Source organism: Apium graveolens, chromosome 8 (assembly GCF_009905375.1).
Source record: "Apium graveolens cultivar Ventura chromosome 8, ASM990537v1, whole genome shotgun sequence".
Classification (NCBI taxonomy): domain Eukaryota; kingdom Viridiplantae; phylum Streptophyta; class Magnoliopsida; order Apiales; family Apiaceae; genus Apium; species Apium graveolens.
The window spans coordinates 123676398-123697784 of NC_133654.1; the positions used below are offsets into that span (position 1 = coordinate 123676398).

Here is a 21387-nt window from a genome sequence, read left to right on the forward strand (position 1 = left end):
TCCCCCATGATACACTATTCCATGAAACTAAAACATTATAAAACAAAATTTAAAATTAAAGTATAATTTACGTACTACAAATAGGTTTACATCACTAGTCAACAGAAAAAAAATTAAACCAAAATATTTTTTTACGAATTAATTATGGGATTTGCTAAACATGGCCGCACGTAACAATTGCACACTCGAGTACCTTGGCACCCTTTTCAAAGCCAAAAAAATCATATATAAACTATATTTTTTAAGAACAAAAAATACGTGTGAAAAATAGGTTTCATGACTATCCAAGAAAAAAAAAATTCACCAAAACAATTTTTTAACAATTTAATATTAATGCCCAAAAATAGATCTCCAATGTTGATTTCACTCTTACAAAGTTTACAACCGTTTACACCAACTGCAAGTCAATCAGGAGAAAAAAAAAAGGAATTACCCCAGAACGCCACTTCTTCTGGGCCTTTGGGGCTGAACCCCGGAGGAAGTGGCGTTCTGTGCCACTTTTGGATCAATTTGAACGCCTGTGCCAAAAAAATGAAAACTCCATTCAACTGTGCTTAAAAAGTCCGGGAGCCGCCCAAACAATGATCGGTTATGTGCAACTTGTGTTTCTTTATCTTGCTTAATTAAAAACCATTTTCTCAATAATATTTTGGTCAATGGGATATGCCTTGTCCTTTTGTTAATATAAATCTTGATAATCGTAAGACAGGTCATTTAATTATATAAAGTTAAAGTGTGTCCACATATATAATTATGATTTACTAACATATATATATACTACTTTTATTAAATTTAATGTAGATGATAAGAACTGATCCATCAAGTACACAAGACCTGCTTGTACAACCAAACTCCCTCCAAAAAACCTACTTGTATACAACGGTTTTGATGTCCCCAAAATTTGTGGTCTATTGAGACCCGGGGTTACCGATTGAAGAGTTCATACAACACCAAATTATTAAGGTGATACTTGAAACTTGATATAATATCTTGAAACAACAACGGTAGTACGTAAAATCTATTAGAGAATGTTGGGATACGGCCGCTGAGTCCTAACTTCATGTGTTAGTATAATATTATTGATTGTTATAAATATTATAACATCATATATATATTTCAAATTTTTCTATTTCAAAAATGAGTCTTAACTTCATATTAGTATAATATTGTTGATTTTTGGACAGGCTCGCATAGATTTATTTTTGAGCACATTTTAAAAGATTTTATATTAATAAAATTAAGAGAGAATTGCATTTTGCACCCCTTATATTTGGTCAAAACTCAATTTTGTATAGCTATTTTTATAAATTGTAGTTCACATCCCCCTATTTTGAAATACTTTTCAACATGCACCCTTTTTGCCTAATTTTTTAGCCTAAATTGTTGTCTCCGACAATATATCTCATCTTTTTTCTTCAATAATAGATTATATATGTTATTGAAGACAATAATTTGGGCAAAAAAATTTGGCAAAATTTGGCAAAAAGGGTGCAACTTGAAGCGGATTTCAAAGTATGGGGATGCAAACTGTAATTTATGAAAATAGGTATACAAAATTGATTTTTGGCCAAATATATGGGTGCAAAATGCAATTCTCTCTAAAATTAATTAGCTGCTCAATATACAAGAGATTTATCTCTATTTTCCTCAACGTGTTACTTAGAACGACACTATCCAACAATCTTCCCCTCAAATTAAGAACCACAAATCCAGAGGTCTTACACCGGAGATTATTTGTCTACATTCGCCACGATTCATCTCACAAAACCCTCCGCTTCAACATCATCAAAAAAAACTTTTGACACAAGGCACCCCGATAAATCTCTAATCGACGCCGAAAGGAACCTCCTACATCGAAACACCGCAGCCCGTTACTCCTTCCAAGATCCTAAACTGAACCAAGGGCTCTTATATCACTTATTGGTCTGTGAGAAAACTTTAACTCCATATTGATAACTCCTGGTGGCGGGGCCGCTCCTTCGACGCCATGCCTGGATCTTTCGTCGCTGTGGAGGTGTAGTTGTCGGGGGTTCTTACAAAACAACACCGGAATGAGGGTTTGGGTCCCTCGGCACCTCCGGTGTGAGAGTAAGAACTCGCTTTTGGGGAAGGTGAAGATAGATAGAAATATAAGGTGGCTGTGTGTGTGTATGAGTGTTTACCCAACAACCTTACCTTTTTGGGTTATTTATAGCCCAAGGATAGGGTTTTGGGGTTGGTACCTTTGAATCGTAGTCACTGGTTCCAGGAGCGGAGGACACCTAGATGGGGTGGATGCCTTACACGTGTCAGGATGGGAGGGGTCGAGGAATGTTCTAAGGATCTCCTGGCACGTGCGCTGATTGTGCTCATGATTGATGAATGATAGTTGTCTTTATCACGCGCTTAGGATTATGCCTCATGTGCTGGGACTTCCCAAGGTTGGGATTCCAGGACTAGATTAGTCTGGACTAGTGGTGTGCGGGACTGGCTGGAGCTGGGAGTCCGGACCTAGTCCTTCTAAGAGCATGTGCCCCCCACTCTCATATGCAGATTTTATGGATGGGGGAGTTAGGCTGATATTTTTTGTAAGATGTTTCTTATAAGGAGAATTTGAGCTTTTCTTGCCCCCAGTCCGGATTGTATTGAGTTCAGCAAATCAGGACTAAGTTATGTGTTTTTAGAAGAATTTGAGCTTTCCTTGCCCCCCAGTCCGGATTGTGTTGAGTTCAGCCAATCAGGACTAATGTTGGTTATCTTTAGAAGAATTTAAGCTTTCCTTTTCCTCAGTCCGAATTGTGTTGAGTTCAGCCGATCAGAACTAAGTTGCGCATCTTTAAAAGAATTTGAGCTTTCCTTGCCCCCAGTCCGGATTGTGTTAAGTTCAGCCAATCAGGACTAAGGTTGGTTGTCTTTAGAGGAATTTAGGCTTTGCTTGCCCCCTAGTCTGGATTGTGTTGAGTTCAGCCAATCAGGACTAAGTTGCGTGTCTTTAGAAGAATTTGAACTTTTCTTGCCCCTAGTCCAGATTGTGTTGAGTTCAGCCGAACAGGACTAAGTTGTGTGTCTTTAGAAGAATTTGAAATTTGTTTACCCCTAGTCCGGATTGTGTTGAGTACAGCCAGTCAGGACTAAATTGCTTGTCTTTAGAAGAATTTGAGCTTTCCTGGGCCCCCAGTCCAGATTGTATTGAGTTCAACCAATCAGGACTAAGGATTGATGTGTTGAGAGGAAATTGAGCTTTCCTTGCCCCCCAGTCCGGGTTGTTATGTGGTATGGGGTCCGGACTAGAAGTTGAAACAGTTTTGGGATTTCCCCCCTAATGATTTGATTTTTTATAGTTGTTGTTTATCAAAAGACGTGACGTAATAATGATAGATGTTAATTACCGTGTATAGGTGGATGTTGATTAACGGCCATGATGCGTCCACGTGTCCCTGTCCTTAGAAATTCACCTTGCCTATAAAAGGCCTCGTCCTGTGTTATTTTTGTTTTTTACTCTTTCTCTCGGCTCTACTTTCTTCTTCTTGTTTTTTGCTGTTCTCGTCGCCGTTGTTGCTGCCACTGTGTTTGTTGTTCTCCGAGTTTTCTCCGCCGCTTCTTCTTCCTTCTCTGTAAGTTTGTTTCCTCTATTTCATTTCACTTATATTGCTTCTCTTACTATTTTATTCTCTATTCCATTCTTGTTTTTGTGGCTGTAGTTCTCTTGGTTTTTCTTGTAGTTGTTTATGTTCCTGATGTTTGTATGTATAAATATACGTGTATATATTATTTTTGTTGTGATTTTGGTTGTTTGATTTCGACTCTATGTTGTTTCTAGGATTAAGGTTTTGTAGCTGAGTCTGGACTGTAGTACTTAGTCCGGTCTTATAGTTTTGTGTTTGGCTTTTCTTTGTTTTTGTGTTCTTCAAATTGAGTCCAGATTAGTTTTAGTTGTTGGTTTTATTTTCTGAGTTCATATGGTAATCGTAGTCCGGACTCTTTAGCTGTAGGTTTAGCTGACTTGTGTTTATTGGGGGTTGGGAGTAGTTTGTTCATAGGTGTATGCATTCCCGAACTGGTTGCTTCTAAGTTAATAAAATTGGGCATAGGGTAGTCCGGACCATTCTAGGATACAAGATAAAGAATTTATAGGGATTTAGACTAACCAATCTCATTTGTTTTAGGTATATGGTCCGGACTAAAGCTCGTGCCAGACTTTACATTTCCTGCTATCCGGGGTCTTCTGACTCTGATTCTTCTTTTGAATCTGACCAGACCGATATGGGTAAGAAAGCTAGTACTTCGGACTCCAACGCCATTACCAAGTTGACCATAAGTAAGATATCCCCTAGGAAGGTTCCCTGTACTCAGGAGGGGCTCTGGGTAGACATCCCGAACTACTTTTTCACCAAAAGTGAGGAGGTTAAGAATAGTTGGTATTATAAAAGTATTAGGTCCGGATATGCTAGACAGCCGAATGCTGGTCCGGGGCCTTATGACGAAGCTGAGTTCGATCAGAAATTTGTTGGTAGCATAGTTGTTACGGAGCCGTATCAACTGAAAGACGAGTATGCTGCTTTGGAACATGCAGCTCAAGATCCGTCTATTTGGGCTGCCTTTCAGTTAAATCCCAGGATTGAATGGAGATGGCCCCATCCCAGAGAGAGGATCTATCATAGACCGGCTGATGGATTTGTTCCGGTCTGGCTGGAGCATCTTAGGTCTGGGTGGAATCCGTACTGGCACCTCTTTCTTAAGCACTTGTGTAAATATGAATATAAGCTCTTTTTTATGCAGATAACCCCTTACGGGATTAAGTGGATGAGCTGGTTTATTGCTTGTTGCAATCAGCTTAAGGTTCAGCCCATATTTAGGCTCTGTCACAATATTTTTAGTTTAGTTAAGTCCATCCAGGCTCCGTTGTACGAGTTGCGATTCCGGGCTGTTGAGTGCAGATATGGTTCTTTCTATAGACCAGTTATCCAACAGTCATCTCTTAAGCATTGGAACAGAGAACTTATCTTGCTGAGGGGTCTGGACTTGTAGTATCTTCCCCATATAGAAGTTGATGGAGTCCGGACTATGTTTCCTCGTTCCGTTCTCCGGGGTGATGCTATTCGGCTCGTTTTTTCATTTTGTGAGTGTCTCGGGTTTAGCTGACCCGGGATACGTTTATGATTCATAAGACTATGAACAGGCTAGGATGTAAGTGTTTACTTTGTAGTCCAGATTATATGGTACCCGGACTTTGTTTTTGTTGTTGGTACTTTGTTTTTGTTTGTTTTTTCAGAGTACTATGGCTAATTCTTGTGTTTGTTTTTGTTTTGACAGGTTTGCCTTACTACAATTCGGACATGTCTTCTTCGGCTTACAGTGATGCTTTGAAAGGTCTAGAAACTGCCTTCAAGCTAAAAAAGAAGGCATTAGTTGCTGGGTCCGGATCCAATCCTCCCCTGGAGGAAGGTTCTTAGAGCAATGCTGTATCGAGATCGGAGTCAATGGAGCAGGATAGGGGTCCGGAGAAGGATGTTGACGTTGAAGCTGGTGATGATTTTGAGAATCTCGAAGAGATTGAACCTTTAGGGGATGTGCCTGAAGTTGATGTTGTCCGGAGGAGGAAGAGGCTCCGAAATTCTGCAGCAAAGCCTCCCCGGATAGAGAAGTATCAGGTTTTTGGTGCTGAGCCCGGGAAGGACAAGGGGAAGGGTTTGGAAGAGGAGAGTATGGGTGGTGGTGGTCCGGGTCTGGATGAGTGGGTTGCCTGCTTTATGGCCAAAATCCCATCTCAAGCTGAGTGGACATATATGAATGAATCCAGATTTGATGCCACTATGAAAGAGTGTACCCGACTATGGGGCCAGGTATTTTGTATTTTCTTACTTCTTCCCTTTTCTCTATTTTTGCCTTAGAATTTTTCCGAGTTACATCTCTCCTTTTACTATAGCTTGGTGGTTATATGGCCGAAGCATGCCCAGGACACTATTGCTGAGAAGAATAAAGAGCTTGCTGACTTGAAGGAGCAGATTTCTGTGAAGGACACGTCTTTTTCCGGATTGAACAATCATCTTAATGATGTGACAGTCCAGGCTGAAAATGCTGAAAAGGAAGTTGCTCACCTTAAGTCTGAACTTGCTGAGCTCCGGAGGCAGATTTTAGCTGTAAGGCCGGAGTCTGAGTTTATTGAAGCTTTTAAGAAGTCTGCGGAGTATGACCGGGCCATTTCCAATGCTCGTTGTTGGACAGTTGCAGAGAGTCACATCAAGACTGGTCCAGAAGCTGATTAGGATAACTTCGTCCAGGAGTTTATCAAGGCTAAACAAGATATTGAAGCCGGACTTGGGGAACCAGAGCCCTACGATGGCCCTTGCCCCAGTTTCCTCCCTCCAACTGCTCCGGATGCTTAACTTTTTCCTTGTATTCTGAACTTGTTTCGTTGTTTGGATTTCTGCTTTATTTGTAACCATAATACTATTGTTGTCTTTTGTTAGGGCCGGTTTGGTCCGGTTAGCTAATATTTTTTTTGTTTGCTTTTATGTTTGCCTTGATAGTCTATTTTTGCCTTAGAAAAATAATTTTAAGTAAATGTGTTTGCTCTACTCCAGATTTATAATTGGTTCGGACTAGGGGATGTTTTTGCCTTAGAAAAATTATTCTAAGTAAATATGTTTGCTTCAGTCCAGGTTCATAATTGGTTCGGACTAGTGGATGCTTTTATCATAGAAAAATTATTCTAAGTAAATATGGCTAGTCCGGATTCAATATTGACCAGGACTGAGGTTACTTTTACTTAGAAAAATAATTCCAAGTAAAATAGGTTGCTAGTATGGATTCGATATTGACCTGGACTAAGGTTGCTTTTACTTAGAAAAATAATTCTAAGTGAAATAGGTGGGTAGTCCGGATTCGATATTGACCAGGACTAATGTTGCTTTTACTTAGGAATTGATTCTAAGTAAAATAGGTTGCTAGTTCGGATTCAATATTGATCGGGACTAAGGTGGCTTTTACTTAGAAAAATAATTTTAAGTAAAATAGGTGGCTAGTCCGGATTCGATATTGACCAGGACTAAGGTTGCTTTTACTTAGAAAAATGATTCTAAGTAAAATAGGTTGCTAGTACGTATTCAATATTGACCGGGACTAAGGTTGCTTTTACTTAGAAAAATAATTTTAAGTAAAATAGGTGGCTAGTCCAGATTCAATATTGACCAGGACTAAGGTTGCTTTTATAAGATTGGTAACTAGAACAAAAAACAGTTTTCATTAATTTGAAATTTGCTTAATACAAAATGTAGAGTAATGAAGAGTTTGCTTGCCATAGGCTACAAGTTTTTGGTTGCTGAGGCTACTTTTTATCCTTGCTACTGGTAGTATTTTCTTAGCCGGAGTCCATGCCAGGTATTAGGAACTTCAGAGTCATCCATGTTCATGAGTTTGTAGGTTCCTGCCCTTAGGACTTCCTTGACCTTATATGGTCCTTTCCATTTTGGCATTAGCTTTTCAGTGTTTGTAGGATCCGAGGCTTCTGTGTCTCGAAGAACCAGGTCTCCAACTTGAAATTTTTTTACTCTGGATTTCTTACTGAAGTGCTCTCTTTTCTTTTCCTTATATTTCTCCATCCTTGCTACATCTTGGTCCCGGACTTCATCAATTAGCTCCATATTTGTTCTGAGACCTTCTTCATTAGCTGTTTCATCAAAGTTTATTGCTCCGTGAGAAGGAGATCCCACCTCAATAGGTAGCATTGCTTATGTGCCATAAGCTAGTTTGAATGGAGTTTCTCCTGTGCTTGTCTTGTTGGACCATAATATACTTGGCAGTTCTTCTGGCCATTTTCTCTTGCTTTCTTTAAGTCTCTTCTCAATACCTTGGAGCAGGATTCTGTTTATGACTTCTACTTGACCATTTCCTTGGGGATATGCTACTGATGACTTTTTGTGCTTAATCCCGCGTTCTTGGAGGTAGGACTCGAATTCTGATCCGACGAATTGTGGCCCATTATCTGATACTAGGACTCTTGGGATCCCGAACCTTATCAAATGTTGTCCGTAAACTTCATGCAGTCATATTGGTTTATGGTCCTCATTGCTTTTGCTTCAACCAATTTGGTCATGTAATCAATTGAAACTAACAAGGACATGAGATCTCCTTTAGCCCGGGGAAAGGGCCCCATGATATCAATACCCCAAACAGCAAAAGGTTTTGGCGACAAGACTGAGGAAGGTAGGAATGGGCTTATCCGGGACACATTTTTGAAGAGTTGGCATTCCTTGCATTTTTTCACGATCTCTATTGCATCATGGTGAATAGTTGGCCAGTAGTAGCCTTGCCTTATGATCTTGTGAGCTAGGGCCCTTGCGGACATGTGATATCTGCATATCCCTTCATGGACTTCTATTAAACAATAATTAGCTTCTTCTGGGCCAACACATTTCAAAATTGGGGATGAGAAGGTCCTGCGGTATAGTAGTCCTTCTTCAAGAAAGAACTTGGCTACTTTGGCTTTCAATCGTTGAACCTTTACTTTATCTTCTAGGAGCTCTCCTTTTTCCAAGTAGTTGATGAAAGAAGTCATCCAGTTCTTCTTGTTTTTGATTTCCAAGACTTCTTTAACTCCAATGGATGGTTTTTACAATTCTTCAAAGTTAAATGAGAAGTCTAGATCTGATGAGTTCCGGACCAGTTTGGACAGAGTATCCGCTTCTTCATTTTCTTCTCGACATATCTGCAGGACTTGATGCTTTGGAATTAATGCTAGGGAGCTTTCAACCAGTGCTTGATACTTTGCTAGGATAGGGTCCTTTGCTATGTATTCTCCGCGTATTTGCTTGACCACTATCTGGGAGTCACTGTAGATGTTTAAGTCCTATACTCTGAGAGTCCTGGAAAGCTTCAGTCCTACAACCAATGCCTCATACTGTGCCTAGTTATTTGTTGTCGGGAAGCCGAAGGATATAGCAGTCTGTATCATGAATCCCTCAGGACTTTTTAGGATTAGTCCGGCTCCGACCTTTCGCTTGTTGATGATCCATCTCCTTTCAAGGTCCAGGCTTCCGGGCTCGTAGTTTGATTTCTCTCTGGGTCTATGCTAATTGGCATTGGTTTTCCCTCCGGGAAGTTGCATTCAATTATGAAATCAACAAGTGCTTGAGCTTTAATGGCAGTCCTGGGAATAAAGCTTAAATTGAACTGGCTTAACTCCACAACCCAATTGACTAGCCTTCCCGAGACATATGGCTTGTTAATTATTTTTCTTAGGGGATGATTTATGACTACTTTGATTTCTCTTCCTTTAAGGTAGTGTCTAAGCTTCCTTGATGTCGTGACCAGGGCGAAGGCAAACTTTTCTAAACTTGGCTATCTGGTCTCCGCATCCTTGAGTACTTGGCTCACATAGTAAACCGGTTGTTGTCTTCCATTCCCTTTTCAGATTAAGGCAGCCCCGACTGCTAGTGCTCCCACTGATAAGTATAGGTAGAGAGGCTCTCATGGTTGAACCTTAGTTAGGACTCGTGGCTGTGAGAGGTACTCCTTTATTTCTTCGTATGCTCTTTGGCACTCCGAGGTCCAATTGACTTCTTTCTTGTTATTTGCTCCTTTGAGTAGATCAAAGAATGGTAAGCACCTCTCAGCTAGCTTTGAAACAAATCTTCTAAGTGCTGCTAGTGATCCTGCTAGCTTCTGCACGTCTTTCTGGGTCCTGGGAGCTCTCATCTCCTGGATTGCTTTTATTTTCTCCGGATTAGCTTCAATTCCTCGGTTTCTGATCATGAACCCCAAGAACTGGCCCGCTCTAACTCTGAAGGTGCATTTCTCCGGATTCAGTTTGAGTTCATGCTTCCTCAGGTTGTTAAAACATTCTCTCAGATCTTCTATGTGTCCTGGGATGGTTGTTGATTTAGCAATCATGTCATCGACATAGGACTCCAAGTTCCTCCTGATTTGGGACTTGAATATCTTGTTCATGGCTCTTTGGTAAGTGGATCCTGTGTTTGTCAGTCCGAATGGCAACATCACATAAGCGCAGACTGCTCTGTGAGTTATAAATATTGTCTTAGGTATGTCTTTCGGGTTCATCTTGATATGGTTGTACCCGAAGAAGAAGTCCAGGAAACTTAGCATGATGTGTCTGGATGTGGCATCTATCAGCTAATCGATATTTGGCAATAGGTATGGGTCTTTTGGGCATGCATCATTCAAATTTGTGCAATCCACACGCATTCTCCATTTACCACTTGACTTCTTCACCATGACAACATTTGCTAACCAATCCGGGTATTTGATTTCTTTGATAATCCCTACTTTGAGCAACTTCTCTACTTTTTCATCTATTGATTTTTGCCTCTCCAGGGCAAAGTTCATTCTCTTCTGCTTGATGACTTCCTGTTGAGGTTAACGTCCAAACTATGCATTGATATGAACTCATGCAGTCCAGGCATGTCTCTTGAACTCCAGGCAAACAAATCTTTGTACTCCCGGAGCAAGGACACCAGTTCTTCTCTAAAGAACTCTTCGAGTCCTGACCCAACTTTTACCTTTTTTGTAGGACTATTTTCATTAGTCTGAATTTCCGCCGTATCAACTGCGGCCTCGATTTTTACTTGGTCTTTGGTTGAGACCATTTGATGAATTCGGGCTTTGGAGTTCTTTTTCAAGTAGGTGCTAACTTATGCTGATTCTTTGTCTTTTATTGCTTGCGTAGTAGGACTGGCTTGGTCTAGGACCGGATTTGCCATGGCGACTACCATGACTTGGTTGCTTATTAGTTCTTCCGGACCTAGTTTGGTTGCTTCTGGATCCGGACTTGATTCAATGAATTACACTTCTTTTGTTGTTTCTTCCCTTGAGCGGGGGTGGTGCTTCTTGATGTTTTGCTATTTGCGAAGGAATGTGACCTTTTTTTTGTTATCCTGGTGAGTTTCTTCCATGACTAAGCCCTGACTGTAGCATGTTTCAGCAACTCCATATTCTTCTTTTATTTCTCCGACTCCGGTCGGTGTTGGTAACTTGATCTTGAGATGGGAGATTGAAGTTATCGATTGTATCATAGTTAAAGCTGACCTGCCAATTATTCCGTTGTAGGACGAAATAGTATTGATGACATAAAACTTGATGACATGAGTTACTTAGTGGGGAGCAGTTCCAAAAATGACCAGGTAGGTACAGGGTCCCTTAGATTGGGACTAGATTTTGTTCGAACCCATATAGTGGGTCTTCCCGACAATCATTTGAGAAGACACTTCCTAACTAAATTTGATCCACTGTATGATTGAAGAGAATATTTACTGAGGAGCCGTTGTCTATCAGCATTCTCCTTACTTCATTGTCAAAAATATCCAAGGTGACAACTAAGGCTGCATTTTGGTTGGGGTTGACTCCTTTATAGTCCTTACTTCTGAAGGATATCACCATATCTGGGAGTAATTGGATTGAGAGCACTTCTTCTCCAAAGTCCGGGCTTCATTATGGGGAGTGGGAGCCTCATATGACCACATTAACTATATTTTTCCTTTCTTCTACCCTCTCCTCTGTGGTTGTTGTCCCAGACCAAGTACTTGTTCAGGTTTCCTTTCTTTACTTGCTCATCGATGAAGTACTTAAGTGATAAGCAGTTCTCAGTCTTGTGGCCTTGTGTCTCATGATAGTCACACTGCCTATTGTAAGGCTTGCTCTCCGGAGGAGTCTGCATTGGTTTCGGGGGTAATAAAATGGCTTGTCTTTTATCTCCTTCAAGATTTCTTCCCGGGACATGTTGAGAGGAGTCCAGTCCGGTTCCTGCTTTGGCTCGCGGGACTGCTTGGTCGGTCTTGGATCACTTTTGGACTCCGACTTAGGACCGAGCCTTTGGAAGATTGGAGTAGTTTGTCTCTCTTGGTTTTGCTAGCTTTTCTTGAATTTTTTGTCCTGATGGTAACCTCCTTTCGGTCGGTCATCAGAATTCTTGTTCCTAGATCCCCCATTCTGGGTCATCGTCATAGCTTGGAGCACATCAGTTTCCTTTACGAATCTGGCAGCCATGGAGTAGGTTGCTGCCATACTCTGATGCTCCTTGTTGATCAGTTCTACTATGTATTTTTCATTGTGCTCTGAGTCTAAGTTTCTCCTGAAGATGCTCAGAGCCTCGTGCTCGTCCAAATTCGAGATCTTGTTGATTGCTTCTTAGAACCGCCGCATATAAGCTGAGAGGGACTCATTGTCATACTACCGGATGGTTTCCAGGTGACGCATATGCAAATCATGTGTCTTGTTTGCTCGAAACCTTCTAAGGAAGGTTGCGCGGAACTCCTTCCAGCTATGGATGCTTCAGGAGGGGATCCTGCTGAACCATCTATTGGCCCCCCCTTGAGAGTTGATGCGAAGAACCTGGACTTTGTCAAATCATTGTAGTAGTATATCTGCGTAATCTGCTCAAAGTATGTTAGGAATATGTTGTGGACTTGATGATAAGTTAAACAAAACACCTTAGTAGATTTAACTTAGTGTTTTTGTAGCTCTCGACGGATGTTTTATTATAGTCCCGACGGATGATCTTTACAGTCCCGACGGATGATAACTGAATATCCATCGAGAGTGTAGCTTATGAAACAATAAGTATTGTAGCACATTTCTGCAGACAACATTGTTTTACTCTAGTAGATTCTGTAGGATTTCGTAAGCCATGATGTCTGCTAGATTGATGTATAGAATGTTAGTGTTTGCGCCCTAGAGATAACACTATGATGTTTTAGTTTAAGACATTATGATTATTAATTTTTATGTTCTATCAATTATTCCTTTTATAATTTATTAATTCTTAATTTACTGCGATATAAATGTTAGATTAATAAATGTCCTTGGAATATGATATGCAATTCTATATCTCTAAGTACGTGACTTAGAAATGAGATTTTGAGAATAGTATCAATATTCCTAAGGTCCCTAGTCGAGTATTATTATTAAGGGACAATAATAATGCATTAAGACTGGTGTGTTTGTTTCCTGATGATCAAATCTTATTGATCATAGGTATGATGATACTAAAGTCAAAAACACAGGCAGATGTATATGTACATGGTGCTGGACAGACCCAATGTGAGATTCTACATGTCTGTTGTGTCATAAGTAATTCTCACAGTGATAATGATGTAATGGTCCTTAGACCTGAAGTCATTATATTTCTATACGAGAATTAATATACATTGATTCCATTAAAAGTTATCCTTGACCGGATAATGATAAAAGTGGACATTGGGTATATTATGAATCGTATGAGAAATATAAATGATCTAGATTGGATTTAACCCTCCTATTTTAGGAGTGATATTATTGGCCTCTTGTGTGAGCTAGACTATGAAATGCGTGGCCACGCTCAAATATTGATTTGATATGATAGTCTACTCATTGATCAAGGAAACTTGGATTAAACTATGATGAGGATGACACATTACATGCCTCTAGTTTAATCTATAATATTTGGTTAAAGGGATTATATTACATTGTACATTATTCACGAAAGGTTTAATCGATCACCGATTTAATTATTATTACTTGGGTAGCAATGATGTATTACTAGATGCCGCTCGTTGTTTACGATTTTAAATCAGATTTAAAATCTGTTGCCAACGTAATAAGAACCTATAGGGTCACACACAAAAAATTCTTAAAGAATTATTTAATTTAAATTGGATTTAAAATTAAATTAAAGTAATTTGAATTATTTATAATATTAATTAAGTTTGACTTAATTAATTAGATAAATAATGATATTCGAATTTACTAATATTAATTATGAATTTTATTTGTTAAATAATTAAGTGAGACTTAATTATAATACAAATAGGAATTTCGAATTAATAATAACTCCTAATTAGTTACGAGTTATAATTCGTTTTTCTACTCTCTATATAATATCTCTTGTGTGGCTGATTTTTTGTGTCTAAAAAGACTTTTACTAAAACCCTAGCCACCAGGAGAGAAGATGGAGAGAGCAAAAAAAAAACGACTTTGTGCTAGTACACATTCAATCCTTGAGTTCAAGAATTCGTGTGGATGCCGATAGAGCGTAGATCGCGAGAGCGAGATGCGTGATGATTGAACAAGCTTTGGATCTACGTTAGTCAACCAATTTGTAAAGCTTCTTAAGGTAAACAATCTGATCTACGAATTAAATATCTATTTTTCGCATAGATCCTGGAGTGGGTTTCGAAAATTCTAATTTTTCACATTTTTAATTACTGTTTCCATTGCGTTTATGTGCTCGAAATCCAACAATGGCATCAGAGCTACTTGCGAAAAGTATTTAATTTGTTTATGTGTTTACTGGTTTTATGATGATAACATGTATACAATATTCCATTACTGTTATGTATGCGATTTTGTATGTGTTACATGTTGTTATGTTTATATATGCGTATATATATATAGGGGAATGATCAAATACAAACTAAAATTAAAATAGAAACTAGGAACCAATCTAAGCCATTAGATCTACCCAATCTAATGGTCCCCCTAAATCACACCACTCAACTACCCTGCACCCTCCCACACCCAATTTCAGCTTTTCCCCTCCGTTTTTAATTTGATTTTTCCCGTCAAACCGTATGTTTTTTTTAAAATCCGATTTCACTATATTTTTCTACATCTCTCAACGATCGATTTGCGTACCATATGTGTTATATTTTGAATTAGTTTTTTTAAGAAAAAATTTGGTTTCTAGTTTCTATTCTAAATTGGTTTCTATTGGAGTAGCCCCCTATATATATATATATTTTGAATATATGATATTCATGAGAGTTGTATAATTATATGATGATTATATAATCTGTATATATACTGATATATACATGTTTTGTGTTTGTTCTTATTATATGAATCGTATTTGATACGATTCTGAATCGGATGCAGCGGATTTGCTGAAATCTGGGTCTGGTATCCGATTTTGGTGAAAGAATATGCTATTTCATATGGAATCAAGCGTCTGAATAAAACTGATAGCAGAAGCTATCGACGACTGATCTGTAAGGCGTTTGACGTCGTTTAGACCCTGTAATCTGCGATTTAATGTTATTAGATTTAATTTCGAATTTTCTGATTTTTTTCAATATTTGGTTTTTATGATTAGATCATGATGGGCATGATATGTTAAGATTAGATTATGTGTTTTAACATGTTATTTTGTGTTAATTGAGCATGGTGGATGGTTATGGCTTATGACCTTAGGTAAAATGGTTTTGGTTTTTCAAATACGGCTTGCATGTCGTCTAATCTTGTAATTATTAAATTTCGAATGTAACTCGAGTTCTTCTTGTAAGTACATTAGATTAGTTTTTATTTTTCATTCGTGTAATGTATATGAAGACATGAAGACATGAAGATTTAAAGATCAAGGAAGGGTAATCTCACATGGAGGCCATCCAAGGAAGCAATACAATAAAGAATATATGTAATAATTAGTTTGTATTTATTTTTCACCTTAGATTGACCTAGATCTTTGTTATTAGCTTGATGAAGATCACATAGGATGAAGCCATAACCAACCACGTTTATTTATTGCACTTTCCATATATATGCGCATATAATGTATGTATATGTAGAGTAGTTTATAAAGATGCATGCTTAATTAGATTAAGGATGTATGTATTAGATACGACACCCATGCCATGCTTGCTAAACAAGATAAAATCTGTAACGACTCAAGATTTTAAAAAGAACAAACGATTATGAGATTCTCGTGTTTATGAAACACGGAATAAAATATAAATTTTCTTTATTTCTAACATGGGGCGATTTTGTCAAAAGCGAGTTCATTGAACTTGTAAGGTTGTGGGTTTTAAGCGAGACCGTTGTGACTCCCTCACTACCTGGAAATCAAACCATTGACGAATATTGATTTGAAGTATTTTATTCAAGAAATAATTTGTAACACCCCCAGATCCGGGGTCGGGGATCCGGGTCGTCACGGTCTTTCTTTCCACAATATCACTTCACTTAATTAATAAATAACCTTATGCTGTGACCCCACACTAACACACACCACAACCCGTTATAGTCTCAGAGATGAAATTTAAATAAGTACAAGTCTTTGAATCCATAATTTAAAAGTTATTACAACCCAAAATGATTACTTAATAAATTTACAGTTAATTGCCATTATCTGCCACAAGTTATAATTATACATAATTGATTCTCGAAAGTAGATGATCTGATCTACAATAGATCTACCTCTGCAGCTATAGCAGCTACAACATCAACGGGAAGACGCAGGACGCTTCCTGCGCGCTTGCGCTGGGTCTGCTGGAGTCTGGCCATCTTTCCTAACTGTTGTTGTGTGATGAAGAAATAAAGCAAGGGTGAGCAGCAAGCCCACCAAAATAATATGTATAATGATTAACAATATATGAGTCTTCTCATAGTACTCATGAAAGTCTTGGTCAAAAGAAATGAACCAAGTTGATATCTTAATGCGATGAAGTCGCAAAATATTCAGTGTATATATATATATTCATATATACTTTTCAAAATATTGGAAGTCCTCTTCCATGCATAATACACACAGAGTTCCAGTGTATAACTGTATAAAAATATCGTTGCAAGGTGATCTCATATATCTAACCTTGTCTCAACATTATTCTGAAAATCTTTATCATGCATAAGATAATCATTTACTAGATATAAGTTTAAAAGATGAAGTTACCAGATACTCCAATATACTTATATCTTTTCCAAATACTACTTGAACTACCACCGTTCAAGTTATAATTAGTTCAAAAGTTCATCAAATAGATGAGACTACAAGATAATACTTGAATAGATTCAACCTTTAAAATATCATCAAAATAAAATGAAGTTATGAGATACTTCATTTGATGTAAACATCATTTTGAAAACTTGACCCTGCCAACACTCAACAATCGCCCAACCGTAGCCTTTCTATCGAAGTGCTCTAGGTAGTGTTACAGAAATTATCCAATTGGATGATGAACTCATTACGGGAGTTTGCCGCGCCAGGAAGACCACTTACGATGATCAGTCGTAGTAGTACAACCCCACCATTTTCTACATGTAGAGGAGAACCTGTCGGATTTACTTGTCAACCGAACACTGAACTCCTAAGGAATGGACCGCCTTAGCGGAACTTCCAGGCCATTTGGGCCAATATAATAAGGCTGGGCCGGCGCTACTCGACCACTTACGCCACTCCTAGTTCAGATGAAATCCATGACTCTGAAATGTAAAGCTCGTTTCCCCCTTTCCCCAAGTAGAAACTTGTTGATACGGCTCCACCAAGAAGTCGTACCTAGTTGGAAAGGAAAACTAACCATATTTCCCAGGCGATGCCTGTTAATGGATTAACTTGTTCCAAGAATTTTACTTCCCGAATATTGGGTAAGTAATCAAAAACTCTTTTACCAAGACAGCAACCTTGTTGCGAATATAAAACACACCACCGAGCCGGATCCCCCAGGTTTTGAGCGAGTATTTAAATCCCCTTTTTAAAAGGAAGATCTTAAATATAATATAGTTTTGGGATCCGCTCTAACTTTTGAAAATCATTTTAAAGACTCGAAAACACTTTAAAGAGTGTTTGGAGTAAAACTGATTTAATGAAGTAAATCAGTCCCCAGAATATTTAGAAAATGTCTGAATATTATTATTTAAATAATATTCCCATAAAAAAATAATCTTTATAAAATAATTGAAGTAGAAGTAGTAAAACTTATACTTGAAATGAATAGCAAATAATCAAGGATATACTTATACGAAAGTAATATCTTTATTTGAATAATCAAAAATAAGTTTGATTATCGACACCTTATTCTTTAATAAAATAAAGAATATATCTCAGCAAATAATCGGAGTCATAGATCCTCAAATGAATATTCAAATAATATTCAATAAATAAAATAAGCTGAGTCATAATACCTCGAATGAATATTATAAATAATATTCATTAAATAAAATAAAGGAGTCATACATCCTCAAATGAATATTCAAATAATATTCAATAATAAAATAAAGTTAAAGTTATCGAATAAACCTTATTCGATTAATAGTTTTAAAAACTATATCCATATATATATATATAAATAAATATATATATATATATATATACTCGGGAACATCGACTCCCGGTTTAGAAATATGTTCACCTTTTATCCCCTATACTAAGGGTATACGCAACTACTTGCTTATTTCTAGCATAGGTATTATGCAACTATAAGCATTGAAATCAACAGATAGATAACCAGATTACGAAACAGACATGCATATATACCATATTAGCATGCTCCAATATATCGCAAAGTTTGCTAATAACAATCATGCAATATCACAAGATAATACATATACATATATTTACATCACAACAACAGTATAACGGGTAGAAAACTTGCCTGAGCGACTGGGGTTACGAATGGCTCGGGACGAGTCTGGTAACCTATAAACAACAAGTAAGTTGGAATTAAACCAAAGTCACTTGTAAATCTATACTTTAACTAACTTAGACTCTAACGCTTGTTTTGCGCTCACTGATTCGCTTAAGCCACTCGGGTACCCTCGGCTCCACCATTTTTAATAATTTAACCTTTACAAGTTTTTAAAGCGATTCCTTCGCGAGTGTCTTACCAACTGCCTAACACACTTACCATAAATGTTTCATACATTAATTAACCCTTTTTGGTCTTTAATCTATGTTTCAAAGTAAGGCGAGGGGAAAAGTTTCGTTCGTGAAACGCCGTTACTTGAAACGGTCGTTTCTCCTAAACCGTGCATCGGAATCGAACGAACTACATATCAAAACGAAGCTCGTAACATGAGCTATCTAAACATGGCAGTGGTCATAATCTAGCAGGGGGTTCTCGGGTCCTAATGTTATGCACAAAAACAGTCTACAGGAAATCGGATGTTACGACGGCTATGTTTACGCGATTTCCCAAACTTTAAACCATTCAATACCAACCACAAATCAACCACAAATCAATCATACAACAAATATCCCTCCAAACCACATCATAACAGCCCCAACAAATCCACATTAACCATTTATACTTATTCCTCACATGAACTAAAGGCTTTACTTAGGTTCTTTAACTAATTACCAAGATTTACAACTCCAACAATGCAATAAAACCAACTAATCTCTACAAACTCAACCAAACCTCAACCAATCAAGCATCATGCTTCACATATGCTATATCAAACACATTCAATCCTAATTACTCAAAACTAAAGCTAGGGTTTGTAGTTTATACCTTCCTTGGAGAGTGGAGAATCAAGAGAATGGCTTGGAATCACCTTTAAAGCCCTTATCCAAGCTTAATCTAAACAAAACTTCAAGAACACAAATTTTAGTTCTTGAAAACACTATTCACCATCTTCTTTCATGATTTATAGAAAAAGATTGGCTTGGAATTAGAAGCTTAAACTTATAGGAAGTATGTAACTATCCATGGGGAAGCTTAGATAATTACCTTGCTAAATAGTAAGTGGAGGAGCTTGGACTTCCCATTTCTTAAGAAAAAACCCGAGAGCATGAGGAAGAAGAAGAGAGATTTTTGTGTTTTGGCTTGATTTGCTTTTGGTTGGTTGATTTTTGTTGTTTGCTTTAGTGAATTACCTAGTTGCCCTTGGTTTTGTGTGGTTAAAAAGTCACCACATCTCCTTCCTTTCTTGTCATACCTATGTCATCCTCATGATGTCATCCTCCCTTCCTTGTTCTCTTTCTATTGGTTGGATGACATCATTCCCACTAATCCCTTTGATTAACTTCCTAATCGTTTGCCTAATGACCGCTGATCTGTTATACGGTTCGCTTAACTTTCGTTTTCATTTATCGTTTGAGGGATCATACCCGGGATCTTATTATTTAGGTTCCCTTAACCTTTCTCAATATATTGTATTCCTTCTATGATCCTCTCCTATAATCCTTTAATTTAAATCCTTTTTATCCTGTTACCTTATACTCAATTCTCTCCGTATCTTGTGGATTTCCGGGAAAAATCAAAGTGTTCGGAATTGGATTCTGACGATCTTTACATACACTTATATACCACATAGAGTACTAATAATATCCCATAAGATCAATAACAGAACCCCTACATAGCGTGGCATGAAAAGTTTTCTCGTTCAGCAAAAACTCTATTCATAAGGGTTTCAAAATTTCTCAAAAATTGGGGTTATTACAGTCTCCCCTCCTTAAAAGGATTCCGTCCCGGAATCAGATAGAAAACAAATGGGGATACTTTCTTAGCATTACACTTTCTAACTCTCGAGTCAATTTTCTACATTGTGGTTCTACCACCAAACTCTGCCTAGTTTGATAATCCTTCTCCTAAGCACTTGTTCCTTTCCACTCTATAACCCTTCCTGGTTGCTCCATATAGGTTACGTCGGGTTGCATATCTATGTGCTCATATGCCTCTATTTATCTGGCATCTGAATTACACTTCCTTAACATTGATACGTGAAACACGTTACGACCTGCTACATGTTCGGGGTTAGGCTAGCTCATATGCTAACTTCCCAAACGTCTTAATATATCCAAGGGTCCAACAAATTGTAGACTTAGCTTTCCTTTCTTTCCGAACCTCATCAATCCTTTCCAAGGGATACCTATAACATTACTAGGTCCCCTATTTCATACTCTTTATCCTTTCGTGTCAAATCAACATACTTATCATGTCCATCTTGGGCTACTACCAGCCGTCCTCTGATTAGATCTATCATATCCTTGGTCCTTTGGACTACTGCGGGTCTGAGCATCTTGCGCTCTACAACTTCATCCTAACATAAGGGAGATCGACATTATCTTCCCTCAAGGATCTCATAAGGCGACATCTCGATAATGACATATGATCTATTGTCGTAAGATAACTCAATCTGAATTAAGTGATCATTCCAAATTCTTTCAAGTCTATTGCACAGACTCTCATTATAGCTTTTATCATTAGAACTTTTGCTTCTCAATACCCATTCTTTTCCAGTTCGTAATCGCTACTACCTTCCGTTCCTAATATTATACGGGTTATACTTTTGCTCGTTAGCGTTCTATAACCTTTTAATAACCACGTCAACCTTAGTATCACGAATGTGTTTCCATTCCGCATACTACCACCACTTTATTACTCCTTTTTCAGTTATTTCTATTTTCCAAAGTTTGATTAATCATATAGAAGTAAAGGAATTTGTTGAGAGATCACTATGATCATGAACACTTGTTATATCGCATAGTTAGTACAGAAGGTGGCCAGCCTTTAGTACTTGACAAGCAATTAAACAACATGTGGTATCCTACTAGGCTTCTATCACAAAGATAGATAGTCATTCGGCAATACCACCCCTTCTGGAAGGGTTGTTCTTCTCAGCTTACATGAAATGAAAAGAAGAGAAAAGAACGAACTGAAGAGAATTGTATATATGAAAAAAAATATACTGTCACAAAATATCTGG

At 37.9% G+C, this 21387-nt stretch overlaps 1 protein-coding gene across 1 annotated transcript; it reads right to left on the reverse strand.

Moving 5' to 3' along the window:
• Positions 1 to 7322: 7322 nt before the first annotated feature.
• On the reverse strand, positions 7323 to 7706 carry LOC141679960 (uncharacterized). Its single transcript, XM_074486313.1, has one exon. It carries the CDS (start codon positions 7704 to 7706, stop codon positions 7323 to 7325), a length of 384 nt encoding a protein of 127 aa, XP_074342414.1.
• Positions 7707 to 21387: the final 13681 nt, after the last annotated feature.

Bases quoted from the DNA above. Each gene is read 5' to 3' on its own strand.
- LOC141679960 (XM_074486313.1), bottom strand. From the start codon at position 7,706: ATGCTACCTATTGAGGTGGGATCTCCTTCTCACGGAGCAATAAACTTT.